The sequence below is a fragment of the Nematostella vectensis genome, chromosome 1, assembly GCF_932526225.1.
Source record: "Nematostella vectensis chromosome 1, jaNemVect1.1, whole genome shotgun sequence".
Classification (NCBI taxonomy): domain Eukaryota; kingdom Metazoa; phylum Cnidaria; class Anthozoa; order Actiniaria; family Edwardsiidae; genus Nematostella; species Nematostella vectensis.
This window is the reverse complement of record NC_064034.1, coordinates 9,927,982-9,946,486: the sequence shown is the minus strand read 5'-3', so window position 1 is coordinate 9,946,486 and position 18,505 is coordinate 9,927,982. Positions and strand designations below refer to the sequence as shown.

The window sequence follows — 18,505 nt, the reverse complement described above, 5'->3', positions numbered from 1 at the left end:
TTGGTCAGGTTAGAGAAATATTCGCATCTCTCCATACTATCTTTGAACGCTTGGTTGAACCAAATGCAAAGTAACGTTTGATAAAGTGTGCAGGAAAAGATTGCTTGGCCTTGAAATGCCACTGTTTTAACTAACAATGTTTCCATTGCAGCTCTTTACCGCGAATTACGACAGAACAGGCATAGCCACACATTTCTTCAAGCAGCCCATATATGGTCGTTACGTGCGGATCAACCCTCGCTCTTGGTACTCGCGTATTGCCATGAGGGTCGAGCTCTACGGCTGCGCCTGGAGTAAGTACAAACCTCAATTAAATATTAACCTATTCCGCTTGGGTTGAGTTGGATGGGTCTATACGTTTGCATAATTTATCGCTCCACGGTTCTTTGCTTGACCGTGGATGGATCTTCGAATTGTATCATTAGGGAACTTAAGAGTTACGACGGCGTTACCTTTCTAGTTTTTCAGAATCATATCGTTGTGTTTTATAAAATCCTAATTTCACCTCACAGATCGCTGTGAATCATTACAATGTGTTTTATGAAGGCCTAATTAGTCCCTTACTGGTCGCTGTGAATCACTACAATGTGTTTTATGAGACCTAATTCTCCTTAACAGATCGCTGTGAATCATATCGTTGTATCTTATAAATGCCTTATTTTCCCTTACAGATCGCTGTGACATGCCTCTTGGTGTTCAGGATCATCGCGTTGCTGATGAATCAATGACCGCCTCATCCTCTATATGTAGCCCCCGTAGCGGCCGTCTCCATGGCTACCATCATGGGCGCTATCAAGGTGCATGGTGCGCGCGCAGTAATAATAACAAGCAATGGCTGCAGGTGGATTTTAGCGCCATGACGCGCGTAACAAGTGTCGGAACGCAAGGTCGCCAGAACAGCCACGAGTGGGTGAAGAGTTACTCTGTGTCTTACGGCAAGAACACGTACAAGCTCTATAAATATAAAGAGCACGGAAGGGTTAAGGTAAGTAGTATAAAGGGAACAGTTGGTGTGATTACTGGTAAATAAGGACAACGGCTAGGGTGACATAATTATACTTTCGCTCTTCTTGCTAAATTCTAGAAAATTGCTCAACTCTTTTCCAGGTCTTCAACGGTAATTACGACCGATTTGTGGTGGTCATCAATAAGTTCCGCCGTCCGCTAAACGGTCGCTACTTCCGGGTACACCCGGTCACGTGGCGACGGCGTATATCCATGAGGGTGGAGTTCTACGGATGTGTGACAGGTATTTAATTCAAGTGTGTTAACGTTTTTATCTTTTCTCTGTTTTTCGTATCAATTCTAGGGCTCCTTCGTGATTAGGGAATCTGATTCAAGGACGCTTATTTCATTTCGTTGCCGGTTATAAAACCCCATTTTTAACATACAAATAATGTATTTTCGCCAATTCAAGGAGTTTCGGATGGGATTTGGCGCTAAAAAGGCGGGTTGAAGTATGATCCTTCTGGATTCACATAATGAGGTCCGGTGTGTTACTACCAATGAAAGAAATTGGGATAATAATGACCAAAGAGATTAGGGAATTATGTGTATAATAAAATTGTCATGTCTTATAGGTAAAGGCTGTAAGGCTCCTCTTGGCATGAAGAATAGCGCCATCAAGGCCAGCCAATTGGAGGCCGCTTCCAGCTGGGATGGCAATCACGTGCCCAACAACGCCCGCTTGGAGCGCCCCAAGAGAGGGAGGTTCGCAGGAAGCTGGAACCCAAAATACAACCGCCGTGACCAGTGGTACCAGATTGACTTCGCTCGCGCCACTCGCATTGTTAAGATTGCTATGCAAGGGCGACAGGATTACCCACAATGGCTAACCTACTTCTACCTGAGCTATAGCTCTGACGGCGCTAATTTCGCTGAATTCAAAGTGAACGGAAATAGAAAGGTGCTTGTTTGAAGGGTCAATGTCAAAGTTTTTCTCCCGCACGTGTTAAGTCTTTGATAATGGTTCGCTGAGCATACCTATACAATGGCACGTGATTGATTCCCACGCTGTTGTGTAGCTGTTGGCGCACGGTCGATACCTGTGCTTAGAATGTTGCCTTCCCATGTGGAAACTAGAAGACAGCCAAAAAAAATTCCCTCATCAATGCACGAGTAAGCTTTCCAAATAATTTTTCGAGGGAATCTAGCTAGTAAGTTTCCATCAGAAAAAATGTCGAAACCGAGTTTTATTATTATTATTTTAACCCAACTCATGTACTCAATTATTTGGGGTTTTTTGTAGTATTTCAAAGCCAACAAAGACCAGAACAGTATCGCGGAGATACGATTGTTCCCGCAAATCCAGGCTCGCGTTCTGCGTATCTGGCCTTGGGGCTGGTACAGACACATCGCGATGAGGGTGGAAGTCTATGGGTGCAGGGAAAGTAAGTAATATACACTTAATGATCCCTTAGTTGTACGTAAATTGCAGATCAGGCGGTGATTCACATCCTTATGAAAGTTTGAAAGTAAATATACAGTTCAAAATCAGAGTATTGGAACCGGCACAGGTTTTAAAGAATGAGTGACTCTTTTGTAGGCAATGCAAATATGGTATTCGTTTCAGTAGGGAAATAAACCCGCTTGAATCACGGAAAGTTCAATTATTCTAATGTTCAATCATTCTTACAATAGAAACGGCTTTTTTATTATAGAAAATAAACTATAATCGTGTAAAATATATGTTCTAAAACAACATATGAAAACACAAAAATTATGCTGGCAACGTTGAATTAGTCGGGTCAACGGACTGAACAAGTATATATCCCTACTTTTTTCCGATTAATCATAGACCGTTGCCTGATGCCTTTGGGGACCGAAGACGGACGCATCACTGACGGGCAATTCTCTGCATCGACGTATTACACGGGCTCACTTGGCCCTCGATACGGCCGCCTGAACAGTTTGTACTCGTGGAGTGCGCGTCTTAACAATCGCAACCAATGGCTTCAAGTCACCTTCAGTTCTATCGCCACCCTTAGAGGTGTGTCCACCCAGGGAAGACGGAATGCCAATCAGTGGGTCAAGTCGTATAAGATCAGCTACTCGGATAATGGAGTTACATTCAAGTGGCTACGCACGCAAGGAAAATCTGGCCCTGTGAAGGTAATCTTAAGCATTTGTTTCTCTTTCTCGTAGACAACCGATAGCAGTGAGGGTAATCCTCTTTAAAAACTTTGTGTGCATCTTATTGTCATAGGCAACTTCTTACTCGTTTGTTATTCGGAGTTACGTTACTAACCTGGACAAAAGCATAGTCTAAACCTGGTTTACGTCACGTGTAAACCGGGGCTAGAGTGATAATCTGGTTTGCTTGATTCGTTACAGGTGTTCAGTGGCAACTCAGACCGTCATACCGTGGTCAGAAATCCCTTCCCCGCCACCATCCGAGCTGCGATGGTGCGAATTCACCCCTATACCTGGCAATCCCATATCTCACTCAGGGTCGAGTACTACGGATGCACTGGTGAGTGCAATATCCTGCGGTTAAAGATCACAAGTCAGCCACATTTTGCTATAAAATCTCAGAATAAACACCAAAATCATTTACAAAATTCAATAGAAAATATCGCTAAAGCCTCAATAAAAATGGATACTTTCTCGGTCTTTGTGTCTTGCTTGAAGGATGACAAAATGGCGACTAATAGGGCCTCTTTGACTAATCGGATTAATCACCTTTAATACAATCTCTGAAACTGTTACCCTCGAGATGAATAATATTTCAAATAAACCGGGTGTAGTTATCACCAATTATCAATCTCTGTTAAAAGCTCATGCGGCTAAGCAAGGAAAATGATGGGGCCAAAATTGAATTTCGAGATACTCTGAGAACCTATAAATTACATTTTCCACCGTGAATTTTGAAAGCTTGTGATAGGAGTGTACAAGACAAACCAGGATAAACACGAGTGTGGTGTGCTCTGCTTGAGCAATGTAACGGTTTTTGTCAACAGCTTCGTGTAACCACGCGCTTGGCATGAAGGACGGACGAATCCGCAACAGTCGTATCACTGCCTCCTCGCAGTGGGACAACTCCCTCGCCGCCCATCGTGGCCGCCTGCACGTCCGCAAACAAGGCGCCTTCAAGGGTGCGTGGTGCGTGGACCGGCGACAGAATAACAACATGCAGTACTTGCAGATTGATCTTGGCCGAGTGATGAAGGTCAACGAGATTGCGACACAGGGACGTCAAGACGTGAACTGGTTTGTGAGGTCGTACTATGTGTACTACAGTCAAGACGGCAGCCACTGGGAGATCTACAGTTACAGGAGCTCGCCAAAGGTGAGAAGAATATGCAGAATATGTGAACGTTGGGAGGGCAGGCACGTACCCAGGATTTTTCTTGGGGGGGGGGGGGGGTGCGGAATCCGATAAAGTGGACCTAATTTTTCCGGGGGTGGGGGGGGGGAGAAGGGGTTTGTTCTCTGATAAAAATCTTACCACCCCCGAAAGAACAAAGAGGGATTTTTTTATACCTTTGCAGCATCTCGACGGGACGTTTATTTTGTCGGATTTGGCTACATACCAGAGTGATCTAGCTTATGCTTTATAGTTTTGTCTACAAATAGCACGTCTATTGGGAACCGAAAGTGGACCTTCGGCCGTTGTGGGGGGGGGGGGGGGGGGGGTAAGTTCACACCCCCTGCACCCCCCCCCCCCCCCAATCTGTCAACTTAAGCAACGCTGACGGCAGGGAAAACGTGACCCGAAAATGCTGTCAAATGCTGTCATGTTCTCAATTCTAAAGAAGTTTCTAAAGTAGAATACTAAGAACGCAGTAAATGATGACGCGTCACGTTGTATTCACCCTGCGTGTTTGGAACGGCAGCGCAGAAGACTTAACGTTACACGACGTATAAGTCGGTATTCTACCTATTTCACTTTTTTGGGATATGCGCATTAGGCATCAGTATTATATTGATGATTATCTACCCCTCCCCCTCAGGCTTTCGCTGCCAACGTCGATCAGATATCCGTCAAGACAAACTCCCTGAGTCCCGCGATCATCGCCCGTTATCTTCGCATCAACCCTCGTTCTCGCCACGGCTACAGTTGCATGCGGGTTGAGATTTACGGATGCAAAACTGGTAAGCATCGGGTTGTTTGACAAGATAAGTGACTTGGGGGTGGTATTTGTTTTTTTTATTTTATGGAATATTGAATCTTGGTCACTAATCGGAAAAAAACTTGTAGATATAAATACATACAAATTTTATTTATACATGATAAAAATCTGCAGTCACATGCATGTAAAGAAATACAATCACTGACTTACAGATTACCCTGTGTATTTCATAGCAAATAATATGTAATACAGCTAGAAATGATCGTCAATCTGTTATAGAAGAGGAGCATCGGATATCTCTTTTTAATATAAATCCACTTACATACTTTCACGAATCTTGCAATTTGATTGGCTCCCGTACTCACTATCTATTGAGCCATAGATAGTGAATAGCGAAAAAGCCGGCGTTTTCGCGCCAAAAGCGGTTATTTATTACTGAGAATTATTAAAATCGTATTTTTTTTAAGGTAGTATGTGAGTGGATTTATACTAAAACAATAAGACTACTCATTCTCGTTTTCTATTATTCGAATAGTCAGCTCGAACTCTAATTGTTAAGTAGAGGAAGACGCTCCATCATAGCTTAACGCTTTCTTTAGATAGCCGGTTTTGGTAAGCTAAGTTTACCTTCTCTATCTCTCAGAGTGTATCCACGCGTCTCGGTCGAATCCCTCTCGTGTAAAATAAAAGGATAAGACATGGGGACAGCAATTCCTTGCTATAACAGTGGAGAGCATTATAGACTTTTTTTCTTTCAGATGTTTGTGACGCGCCACTTGGACTACAGGACGGCCGCATCACCCACACAATGCTGAGCGCCTCGTCCATGTACAACACGTACTATGGACCGTGGAGTGCACGACTTCAGACAAGGCATGGTTGAACAGTTTAAGAAACCGAAAACCAAACAAACTTTATCACTGAAATGATTTCCAATCACCCTTCCTAATCCGAAAAGCGGCGACCAATCAAAATGCAGCAAATATAAGTTCTTTAGTTTGATTGGCGGAAACATATCGTAGTGAAAATCGCCGTGTTGGATGAGTCATATTGCTTAAGTGTTCCCTTTATTAACATATAGCTGGTTTGGTCATATTATTTGAACTGGTGTGAGTATAACATTAAAGTAACAAACAGTATACATTAAGTAACCGTAATCTTTTCCATTATGAATCACTGATACATTACTGATACGAGTAACGGTCATAATCCACAGGAATGCCGGCCGGTACCGCGGTGGTTGGTTGGCACGATTTAATAACCGTAACCAATGGCTCCAGATCGACCTTGGTTTTATGTCCAGAGTGAAGAGGATCGCTACCCAAGGCCGCTATGATGCCAACCAATGGGTCACGACTTACACCTTGTCGTACAGCTCCAACGGCAACAGATTCGTGCCATACAAGATCCAGGGGAGAAAAAGGGTAATAAGACCTTTTTTTCTTTTCATAGGAATACAAATAATAGACTCGAAATAAAATTCAATATAAAATATCGCAAAGGCTTTCCCAAATCTATCAGCCGTTGGTAATAGATGTCTCACACTCGATGTGTTGCTAGGTCGTCAAGATGCAGACATTGCTTGAATAATCAAAACCTCAGGGATTATCGGTGAACCTAATAAACATAAAAATATATCGTTCTGACTATCTGATACCCAATGGCGAAGATTACTAAATTAACTCACTGATGGAGAGTATAGGTATAGGTAGTGGCCATTCTCATCACCTGAGCTAATGGATGGATCGCATAGTCATCGTACTGAATAACTAGAAAAAAAATACAGGCAGAATACAACTTCGTATCAAATTGGCTTGTAATTCGGGATAGTTCATAATTGCAAATTTGACTCGCAATAACAGCTAAGGTAGTGCTTGATAGAGTAGATACGTTAGCTAGTGCATAATAAATTTTGTCTCTGTTCCAGGTATTCCGTGCCAACATTGACCGTTTCATGGTGGTGACCAACACGCTGTACCGATCCGTCAAGACGCGATACCTCCGCATTGAACCGCGCACATGGCAGTCCCACATTGCACTTCGCGTCGAGGTTTATGGCTGTCGACTCGGTAAACATTACATTGAGTCCATTACCTCCAAATCCAAGGAAGGCCGTGCTCTCAAATGGGTTAAATCACTCTTCGAAAAATACACTGCAATCTTGTATAAGATACATTCTTATTTTAATTACTTCTTGTCTTAGACTTATCCATCAATATTGCTCTTAAGCCGCAAATGTTCAAATGTAGATTATAATCTTTTAAGAATTTGAGTTACATTGACTGCCAAAAAAATATTGTAAATCATGGCTATTCACTTCTTTATTTATACGAGGCCGTACAAACAAGCATATATATTAACATTTTAAGAATTGGAAAAACATTTGTCCTGGTAAAAAGTGGCTACCAAAGCACTATTTGCAATTCAAAATTTGTCTGTTTTTTTTTTTTTAATAGGACCATTGTGTAACAAGCCACTACTCAAACACGTTGGGAACTCGCTGATGACGGCATCTTCATCCTTTAACAAAAACCACGCCCCCTTCCTTGCAAGGCTGCACACTAAACGCCGAGGCGCTTTGATGGGTGCCTGGTCCTCTTACCACAACGACGGCTACCAGTGGCTGCAGGTAGACTTTGGTTTCTATGCCAAGGTCATCCGTATCGCCACCCAGGGCCGCCAGGACAACGACCAGTGGGTCAGGTATTACTACGTTTACCATGGCATGGATGGAGTACACTTCTCCCCCTGGAAGTACAATAGCGGAGGAATGGTGGTAAGTAGTGCTTATACTCGGCTTTTTCGCGAACCCACGTTTCATTACTGAGGGACTTAAGATTCACGACGGCGGATGGACGACGACGGGGCACACGTTGTATTTTCCGCGCGCTAAAAGAAAAATGTGGTAGGGCGCGCTGAAATCTTGCGGGTGCGCCGTCGTAGACTCTCTACTAAGGTCCCTAGTATTATTGACGCGATAACCGTCCGAATTTAGCCACCTTGCCATCTTTTTAATAATGCCTTTGCGTCTTTATTGTCAACATGTAATCTCTTATTCTTATAGCATTTCAAAGGAAATAGCGATCGCAACACTGTCGTGTCTCACAACTTCGTGCCAGCAATTCGTGGTCGCTACGTTAGGGTCAAACCAACACACTGGCATAGACACATCTCAATGAGGCTAGAACTTTATGGGTGTAAAGTCAGTAAGTAATTCTACATGATGTTGATGTCATACTTCCCATAAACATATGGATTCCTCAAGCACGTTGACTCCGACCATAACTTGGTCGATTCCGATCACCCCTGAAGCTTGCAGGTAGATGTCGAAATCAAAGACAATTCCGGAAAACGGAGTCAATACATTGATTTATTTAATTATCTAGACGATACCTCAGGGACCAGTCCTGTAATTCCACAGCATTAAAAAAAAACCTTGGATGATAAACAACATATCTATCTTATTTAGAAGTATCATGAATTTCAAGGTTAAGGATCTTAATTTTTTTATGCGTTGAACCAAATTAAAGAGACCTCTTTAGCTTCACCTTTGCTTTCAATCAATAATGCAAGGCATATTAAGACAAAAAAAACACCTATTATTAAAACCTTACGCTTTATTTACCAAATTTGAATGTTACGATAGTATCACCTAGTAATCAGCCGGTGAAAACGGATGCTTTCTTACGTTTTTTTATAACAAAATGGTGGCTCACGGTAGCTCCCCTTTGTGCAGGATGTACACTGACCATTTTGTTTCTAGACCCAGTGTTCATGCCTCTTGGACTCGAAGACAAACGTGTCCCCGATGAAGCCTTTACCGCGTCGTCAACAGTCAACAATAACTACCGCCCGCGTGAGTCTCGCCTAAACTCCCAGGAGTACGGCAGCAGCAACTACGGGTGGAGACCAAGCGCCATGAACACTCGACAGTGGCTGCAGGTCGATTTGGGTCAGATGGCCAAAGTGACGGGTATCGCAACGCAGGACTTGAAGGGACACAATTACTGGGTCACCAAGTACACTCTATCTTGCAGCGCCAAGGGCAGAAAATTTAGAGTCTTCAAATCGTATGGAAGTGTAAAGGTAAGGTCGAGTTCGTGTTTTAGCTTGAATTGAGGATAATATACTGGTCCAAATATTGTAAGAGGTATTTTATGTAGATTTTTGCCTGTTGTTGATGTTGCTATTTCTATTGCTTGGTGGTGGCGATGATGATGATGATGACGATGACGATGATGATGAGGGTGGTGGTGGTGGTGGTGGTGGTGGTGATGATGGCGATGGCGATGGCGATGGCGATAGCGATGGCGGTGATTGTGATGGTGATGATTGTGATTGTGATGATGATGATGGTAATGAGATCATGATGATAATGACGATGGTATTGATGATGATGAAAACATGATCGTGATTATGATCATGACGTTGATGAGTTGAGTGGTTGTGATGGTGGATAGTTGATGCTAATTATCGATACTATGTATCAACTATTAATCATAAAGCCCGCTGGTCTTACTAAAAATCTACCTGTTCGTATTTGGGACTTCGTTCACTGGATACATTCGTGTTTTTTTTATATTCAGGTATTTGAAGGGAACTACGACAACTACCATATCGTTGCGCACCGCATCGCGCCCATGATCAGCGCACGCTACGTACGAGTCCACCCCAAGGCGTGGCACCGCGGTATCGGGATGCGCGTTGAGCTTTATGGGCGGCGATACAAAGGTAACGTACAGACACTCGATTGTACTTAATATAGATGCGAATAGTGGGCCATATGCTTTATGGGCGGCGATACAATGGCAATTACGATGGTGATTATGGTGTTGCGATATACACCTATTTCAATAAATGTTGTCAGTGCAAATGGCGAATGGAAATTGGCAAATGACAGTTCTAAGACCAATCACTGCTTGTGGGTATAATTATTTGTAAAAAATAAAGATGATAAGTAATATAATCGCAAAAATTATCCAAATTTTCCTACATTTAGTAGAAATTAGATGAATTCCAGGTTTTTTAATATCAGAACTGCCTTTTGACAATTGTCATTTGCCATTTGCGCGGACAACATATTTTGAAATAGGTGTATACTGTATACATATGCGGATGGTGTAAGTGAATCACACGGTGGTTGATGATAATGATTAATTAGTAAAGATAGTGCTAGTCATGATAATGGGTAGAATGATTGATGATTGTAATTATGAGGATAAGGACATATATAGTTTTTTACTTTATGATTTAGCATTCTTGTTTATTTTTCCATTTTAGAAAACTTCTGTAACAAGGCAGTTGGAATGCAAAGCGGCGCCATCAAAAACAAGGCCATAACCGCCTCCACCTCGAAATCCAATGCCAAGCCCTCGCAGGCCAGACTCAACCGAGTTTTCAGCAGAGGAAGACTGGGTAGCTGGATTGCGTCACGCTCGGATAATAACCAATGGCTGATGATCGACCTTGGGAGAATGAAGAAGTTGATCGGTATCAACACCCAGGGGCAGCACGAGAGGAACTATTACGTGTCACAGTATTATTTGTACTTCAGCCAAGATAAGGTCAACTTCGCTATCCTTAGGCACTGGAACGGCGTTCCTAAGGTAAGGGATATAAACTTAGGTGCACACAGCTCGTGCCGCACGTGGAATCTTCTTGCGAACAGTGTACTGTATTTTTTGTTATTACCAAACTGATGTAGAGTAGAGCTTTCAAATATGCTATAAGCTTTTCTGGTACTTATGTCGGCACCAAAGCGCTCATCTTTCACCTTTTTCACAGATGTTCCATGGAAACCGTGATAACCGTGGAATCAAGACCAACGCGATCTTCCCAACAATCATAACGCGCTACCTCAGGATTCGTCCCATGGGGCGGAGAGGGCTGAATGCTATGAGAGTCGAACTGTACGGGTGTAACTGGGGTAGGTGAACGTAGCTAAAGTCTACAAGCGAATGACCAGGACAATCCCCGAATAGATGTCACTATTGGGGGACTCTTCACCCAGACTGTTAATGATCTCGAGTAAGGTTAATGGATTAAACCATTTCAATATTGTTTAGATCGTTGCGATGCCCCTCTCGGTCTCGAAGATGGCCGCGTTGCCAACCCAGTTATGACAGCCTCGTCGTATTACAACTTCTGGGGTGGACCTTGGAACGGCCGCTTGAACCAGAAACGAGAGGGCAGAAAGGGCGGGTCATGGTATGCAAAGCGACAAGACCGTCACCCATGGTTACAGGTCGACTTCGGTGCCATGACGACCATCAAGCGTGTGCTGACCCAGGGTAGGCAGAATGCGGCCCAGTGGGTGAAGACGTACTATGTGACATACAGTGGTAACGGGCACACGTTTACTCCTTATAAAGAAGCAGGGCGTAGAAAGGTGAGACTATGCTACAAAGTGGTGAATAATACTGGCTGCGTCGCTCCTTGTGACTATCCCCTCTCTAACACCTGTTTTTTTAATGGTAGGTTTTCCGTGGCAACTGGGATCAGTTCATCGTCAAGACGAACACCTTCCGTCGCCCGATACGCGCGCGCTACATCCGGGTACACCCGGTCACGTGGTACTCGTGGGCTTCTATGAGGGTCGAGTTTTACGGGTGTGTAACAGGTAAGAATAAAACGGGCCGTGTGATTGGCTTTCCGGGGAGTGCAGATTGATTATGCCTGGTGCACACTAGTGGCATAACGACATAACGACATAATGACATAATGACATAACGACATAATGACATAGGCGCGTGCACCCTTATGTTCAAATTTTCAAGTGTGAATGGTTCGACATTTTGACATTAGCCTAACATAACGGCATGAACATAACGACATAAGAGAATAAACATGTTTTTTCTTTTATGTCATTATGTCCACGTCGTTATGTCGGGCTTAAAAGAGCGCGCTTATGTCATTAGTGTGCACTAGGCATAAGCGTTACCCAATTAAAGGAATGACGGAACTTTTCACATTAATATTTGGTATGGTTGCCTTAGCATTTCAGGCCTGTAGCCTGGATTTGGGTCAAAGGGGGGATTGGGTTATCGCTTCTGATTAAAAGTCTATAAAATATATTGTCGTCAATTAAAGTTATGCTTTGCTTCGAAGGAAATTCTGAAGTTGTACTTACCTTGGCTCGGGTTTCAAGATTCTAGTGCTCTTTGTTGAGTGTCCTTTTTGAAACAATTTCCTTTGTTGCACAGGCCCTCGCTGTAATCGTCCTCTTGGTATGCAAAATGGGCGTTTACGCAAAACCCAGATCAGCGCGTCCTCTGAATATGACGTCAACCACGGAGCACGTAACGCTCGCCTTAACTTCAAACGAACTGGAGCACGTGTCGGTGCCTGGTGCGCAAAGCATAACAACCGCTACCAGTGGTTACAAGTGGACTTTGGTCGGCCGACTAGAATAACCAAGATTTCCACTCAGGGACGTCAAGACTACCCACAGTGGGTCACTCAATACTACCTTTCGTACGCACAGGACGGAGTATTCTTTACAGAGTACAAGATTAACAGTGCGAGAAAGGTATGGCATAATAGTGCAAGAGTTGCTAGGGAGATCTTTAACCATTACCTCAAAAAAGACTCTTATTAAGAAAAATGAGAACATCCCTTTAATGAAAACCTTCGCATTAGCTCGTGTCTGCTTATGAAGCCAATATATATAAAACCCATAACTAACAAACGAAACCATCTTTTGGGTACAGCATACTACTTTGATTTATTTCCCTGATTCCAATAATATGTCTACGCAGAGCACCTAGTTTTAATACAGCAGCCATCTTTTTGTAGTTATACAAAAAGCGCTTTCAGACAGGCAGTAACATTCCATTCATAAGAATGCTACTCTTCCATTCATCTCTCAGCACTTTGGTTTTCTTGTTAGTTATTTCGCTAAATGAATTTCTTTTGTTTTTTTAAGTACTTTGTAGGTAACCGTGACCAGAACACTATCAAACAATACCGCCTCTTTCCACGGATTAAGGCTCGTTATATACGCGTCCACCCATACGGCTGGCGCAGTCATATCTCCATGAGGGCTGAATTCTACGGCTGCCCTGAAGGTAAAGACGCAAACTGTGGTATTTAGCGGGTATGAGATGAAAAAAAAAACTTGCAGTCTGAACACAATAGGAGAATACAGTATGTTGTTACAAATGGAAACTCAAATGCCATCGACGAATGCGGCAAATCCCGGTAGCTTGAGTTTCTGGCGAGTAAGATGAAACGCAGCCGAACACGCTGTGAATTGTCTTAACTCAGCGTATTAAAGAATATGTTATCAACATAGCCAATCATTCAAAAGACCCAAAAAGAGTTCACCAAAAACCGGTAGTCGACTCTCCCAAATTTCCGTCTTTAATAAGACTTCTTCAGGGCAGACTCACATAGCCAAATATATACGCTGCAAGCCAAACATTGAAAAATTGAAATCTTTCTGTTTATAAAAAGACTTTTGAAGAGGTGTCTTTTTCTTTGAATGCTGTTTATTCGAAAGAATAATCCTCCTTTGATTGTTCCAGATCGTTGTGCGATGCCGCTCGGTGTTGAAGACGGCCGTCTCGTTAAGGGCGCCTTCAGTGCCTCCAACTACTACAATGTCCATTACTCACCCTGGCGTGGGCGACTTAACGGACCGATCAGTTGGACTCCTCGATTCATGAATAAAAGGCAATACCTACAGATCACCTTCGATAACTTTGTCCGCATCAAGGGCTTTGCGACACAAGGGCGAAATAATGCCAACCAGTGGGTGATATCTTATGTGGTATCCTTCAGCAAAGATGGAAGATCTTTCAAGCAATATAACAAGGTTTGTTATTCTTCTGTTTCATCTTGAGCTTCATAGATACCCGAAACAGCATCGGCAAAAGCAACCCATTCAGGGGTTTAATGGTCATTATTTAGGTCGCAATATCTTACTGTGAACATTTCCTTCTATTCTGTAGTTGTTTTCCGGCAACACTGACAGAAGCACAGTCGTATACAAGGAGCTCCCTAAGCTGCGGACAGCAGTTGCTATGCGCTTCCTTCCGAGAAGGTGGTACGGCTGGATTTGTATGAGAGTCGAGGTCTACGGATGCCAGAGTAAGTCCCCAACCATTCCGTACATTGCTACTATTAGATATAGGACGAACAGCAACTAAGAGAATTATCGAGAATTATCACATTTTTTTTGACATGCTGAAGTTTGTTTTATCTATGATATCGTGAAGAGTCAGCCAAAAATCAATAAGAATTCTACTCTGAAAAGGTCTTAAAGTACAAAACTTTTAAGTTTTGATTTCACGTAGTTCAAGGTCGAGGTCCACTTCATATATATAAACCATTTTGTATTAGTACTGATTTGTGTTTGGCCATCTTTCTGTAGAGTTAAAGCACATGAAAGATAGCTGTTATTATGTTTAACACTCCTTAATAAATAAGTACCGATCCCATTTTTCTTCTTCAGCTGCTCTGTGCAATAGTGCTCTTGGAATGCAGTCAGGCCGTATCAAGAACAGCAGGATAACCGCCTCTACGCAGTATGCAAACGGTGCCTCGCTTGCCAGACTGAAGCTTGCTTCCCGAGGTAGCATGAAGGGGGCTTGGATGCCTCCACGCACCAGACACAATGAGTGGATCTCGGTATGGTTCATGTTAGAAAATATCGCCTATGAGTGCATACAGAGAACGGCTGCCTAACAGCTGTATGAGAAATATGTCCTTACAATATCTATATGCATATGAATTTCCTTGGCAATTCTATTGTCTAATGACAAATATATGGTTTCGATTAAAACGTGCCTTAGATTATGACTAGCTGTACCGAACTCACTGGACACAAAAGTGGGTAATTTTGATTAAAGGACGTTATTAATGGGTATCCTGTGTACCAGTGGCCCCAAAGTCAACCGCTCGCTCGGGCTATTTAGGCAAAGTCATGAGTGAAGCTTGAAGGTTCTTCACGGTAAAGGTATACAATTTGATTCGCTATCATTTTCGAGAGATAGTACCTCTATGTCTACTTGTAAAAGTGTAAAGGCCTCTAATGGAGAATTACCTGAGCAGAAGTAAGGTACTTCTATGTGGATCTGGGGTCGTTTTTTCACAGTAAACTCAAGAATGCAGCACTAATCCAATAGTTTTTTTTTTTTCATTGTATCGCCTTTGAGCTCCAAAACGGACACCATAGTATTAGTCTACTTAACCATGTTCATCGTTCGTTAGGTTGATCTCAGTCGTGTTAAGGAGATTCGTTCAGTGCTGACCCAGGGCCGTGGATTTACTGGGCACTGGGTGACACGCTACAAGTTGTCATCTAGTGTGGACGGGCATCACTGGGTCTTCTACAGACACAAGAACGCCGACACGGTATGAATATATTCACCATTCTTCACTATATCATCCCAATCATGTTGCCATTCCTAACATAAATAACTATATTTCTCAACAAAATGTCTGTACAATTATAATGTCATTCCCATTATAGTCAGTCGATATTCCATCGCTAGCAATCCATAGTCAATTTTTTGTCAATGGATAGAAACTCAAAAGTCCGTAGATTGTCAGTTAATAAGAAGTCATCGTGAAAAGTATCCAGCGACCACTCCTCGGGTAATTAGTTGTCCTTCGGTTACTCACAAATGTATACTTTCTCTTCCAGTACTTCACTGCCAACGTTGACCAAAACTCGATCGCTCAGCGCTCCCTCAGCCCGCCAATCGTGGCGCGGTACTTCCGTATTTATCCATGGGGCTGGCACGGCCGTATTGCCCTCAGATTCGAGTTGCTTGGTTGTAGAGTTGGTATGTATCAGATAAAGCTGTCAATGAAAATGCTCACGCTAACAGTAATATAGACTTGCATACGCCATTAATTCAAAGGGGAAAATGATTCTGATAACATTGCGTTATCTAATTTGTATCAACTTGATGTCATCCCCGCAAAAATACCGGACTCAAGTTAAAAGGCGCGGCTTTTATTCTTCCTCAGACGCTTGTGAAGCACCGCTTGGTATGTCAGACAAGCGAATCCTCGATCAGCAGATCACAGCATCGTCTACGTTGAACCACCACTTCGCCCCTCATCTAGCCCGCCTTGAGAGCAGGAGATACTCGTGGATAGCAAAACAACGCGATCGCAAGCAGTGGCTCCAGATCGACCTTGGCACAGTGTCACGTGTGAAGCGCGTGGGCATCCAAGGTCGTTATGACGCTAACCAATGGGTGAAGAGCTTTTACATCACCTACAGCAACAATGGTGTTCGTTTCTTCCCTTATAAGGAGAGGAAACGCGGAGGACCTAAGGTGAGGAGCGATAAATATTTCTGTCAACTGTTTCATTTCTCTCTTGATTCGAGAATTCATTTTTTCCCTTACGAATACTCCAAGAATAGCTTCTTTTAAGTAAATTATTAATTTAGATGACATAACTGTGGCTGTTATAACTTTTACAATTTCTGTCTTAAGGCCTTGTCTCACAAAAAAAATTGTTGCAAGTCGCACCCGCCATGTCACACGTGAAGCTCATCCCGCGACTTGAAGCAATTTGTTTCAGGAAGTAAAATGGCGTTCTACTTTTTGTGCGACTTTGAGAAATGCAAAACAAGTTGCAAAAGCGGTGTCACCCGCAAAAAAAAAAATGCTCGTGCGACTTGCAAATATTTTTATGCGAGACAGGTCGCAATAGAAAAAAAGTACGTGTGACAGGGCCTTTATTTCTTGCAATGCTCCTTTTGTACCATCAGCCTTACGTTTCAATGTTGTCGGAGTTTTCGGAGGATTGAGCGCCCGTGAATGAGACTACTAAAACAATTAAAATTTGCCTATATTTTCGTCATGCACTTTCAATATCGCTACCTCATATAAATGCATTGTCCCTTGATGTCCAGATATTCCGTGGCAACTACGAACGCTTCCATGTAGTGTACAACAGACTCTTCCGCCCGATCAAGGCCCGTTACGTGCGAATTCATCCATACTCTTGGCAATCTTACATTGCCATGCGCGTGGAACTGTACGGCTGCCGCTTAGGTAAGTCAAACTGCGTTTTATGCCAGTCATACATTTTTCAAATTTATTTTTCATGGACAATCGTATGATTTATAGAATTTCTTTTGCATTTAGTAGAAAAATATTGAAACCGGCTGTAGAACTGCCATTTGGCAATTGAAGTTGTTGTTTGCACTGATGTTGAAATAGGTGCAAATGTTTGAGAATTTGTTGGGCCAGTGTTCTGACTTGCTTTTTACTTTGCGGTTTTAAGAATATCGATAAATTTCAAAACAACGGAGAAAAACCAAAACCTCAACATCATCATTATAATTACTACTACTACAACAAAAACATAAACCAGTTCGACACACGTTCTATTGACCCTGTTTAACCCTTACCCTAACCCTTGTTTCCCGAATCTAGGTAAGATGTGCAATCAACCAATGGGAATGAACTCTGGTAAGATCCGAAATAACCGCATCACAGCCTCCTCGAAATGGGACAATAACCACGCCCCATTCCTGGCCCGCCTCAAGCATAGCCGCAAGGGTCGCTTCATGGGTGCATGGTCCGCCAAGCATAACAACCACTACCAATGGCTCCAAGTGGACTTGACCCGCACGGGAAGGGTCATCCGGGTATCTACGCAAGGTCGTCAAGATAACGACCAATGGGTGACGAGCTATTATCTGTTGTACAGTCAGAATGGCGTTAACTTCCGCCACGTCATGTACAACAGCAACATCAAGGTAGGGAAGCAGTAGCGGGTTGTTCATAACCGCAATATAAAAGCCTATGTGTACGGCTTGAGTGGTACGACTATTTTGCTAGCCCTGAAAAACCAGTGCACATTAGTATTGCATTTCAATAGCGTCTAGTACGTCTAAATCATTATAAAACTCGATCCTTTAGGAAAGGTTTATCTTTTGCTATATGGTCACGAAAAGTTAAACTACTAATGTAACTAAACTACCTCAGTAATAATACAATACTTATGTAACAACAGTGGTGATAAGATCCCGTCGCTTTGACTGTACTAACCCAGCCCGCGTGGTGAGATTCTATATTTCGAACTAAGTTCTTTTCCCTACTTTTCCCTGTATCGTCACTTACATAACCTGTGCTTCTTTTTACAGACCTTTCAAGCCAATCGCGACAGAAACACTGTAGTCGCCCACGTGATTAACCCGTCAATCATCGCCCGATTTGTTCGTTTCCACCCACGTGGTTGGCGCTCCCACATCTCCATGAGAATCGAGCTGTTCGGATGCCTCATCGGTAAGGCGAACTAATTACTTTTAAAACTTGCTTTTTAGGTACCGCAGCATTATTGTTTGTATTTTTCGCGGCATTTTAAATTTGTTAGCAAAGGAATGATAGAATATCTCACGCTATGGCGCTACCAAATTGTGTTGTTTCTGCTTATAGCCAAAAAGCAAAAGTTATTTGATCTAA

General features: G+C 42.8%; 1 protein-coding gene across 2 annotated transcripts in view; it reads left to right on the top strand.

The window, feature by feature from the left end:
• The window catches only part of LOC5520309, a 138,668-nt gene that overhangs the window by 55,580 nt on the left and 64,583 nt on the right, over window positions 1-18,505 (top strand). For both annotated transcript variants that reach the window (XM_048725767.1, XM_048725771.1), the window contains 31 exons: window positions 152-293; window positions 672-985; window positions 1,108-1,249; window positions 1,581-1,906; window positions 2,249-2,390; window positions 2,798-3,111; window positions 3,334-3,472; window positions 3,960-4,288; window positions 4,953-5,094; window positions 5,831-5,945; window positions 6,289-6,496; window positions 7,000-7,141; window positions 7,529-7,848; window positions 8,137-8,278; window positions 8,836-9,158; window positions 9,659-9,803; window positions 10,353-10,678; window positions 10,857-10,998; window positions 11,138-11,460; window positions 11,550-11,691; window positions 12,275-12,600; window positions 12,997-13,138; window positions 13,598-13,887; window positions 14,024-14,162; window positions 14,527-14,702; window positions 15,285-15,428; window positions 15,721-15,862; window positions 16,050-16,363; window positions 16,948-17,089; window positions 17,474-17,799; window positions 18,187-18,328. In XM_048725767.1, the coding sequence (XP_048581724.1) occupies window positions 152-293; window positions 672-985; window positions 1,108-1,249; window positions 1,581-1,906; window positions 2,249-2,390; window positions 2,798-3,111; window positions 3,334-3,472; window positions 3,960-4,288; window positions 4,953-5,094; window positions 5,831-5,945; window positions 6,289-6,496; window positions 7,000-7,141; window positions 7,529-7,848; window positions 8,137-8,278; window positions 8,836-9,158; window positions 9,659-9,803; window positions 10,353-10,678; window positions 10,857-10,998; window positions 11,138-11,460; window positions 11,550-11,691; window positions 12,275-12,600; window positions 12,997-13,138; window positions 13,598-13,887; window positions 14,024-14,162; window positions 14,527-14,702; window positions 15,285-15,428; window positions 15,721-15,862; window positions 16,050-16,363; window positions 16,948-17,089; window positions 17,474-17,799; window positions 18,187-18,328 (6,601 nt within the window). The remainder of the gene's footprint in view (window positions 1-151; window positions 294-671; window positions 986-1,107; window positions 1,250-1,580; window positions 1,907-2,248; window positions 2,391-2,797; window positions 3,112-3,333; window positions 3,473-3,959; window positions 4,289-4,952; window positions 5,095-5,830; window positions 5,946-6,288; window positions 6,497-6,999; window positions 7,142-7,528; window positions 7,849-8,136; window positions 8,279-8,835; window positions 9,159-9,658; window positions 9,804-10,352; window positions 10,679-10,856; window positions 10,999-11,137; window positions 11,461-11,549; window positions 11,692-12,274; window positions 12,601-12,996; window positions 13,139-13,597; window positions 13,888-14,023; window positions 14,163-14,526; window positions 14,703-15,284; window positions 15,429-15,720; window positions 15,863-16,049; window positions 16,364-16,947; window positions 17,090-17,473; window positions 17,800-18,186; window positions 18,329-18,505) is intronic.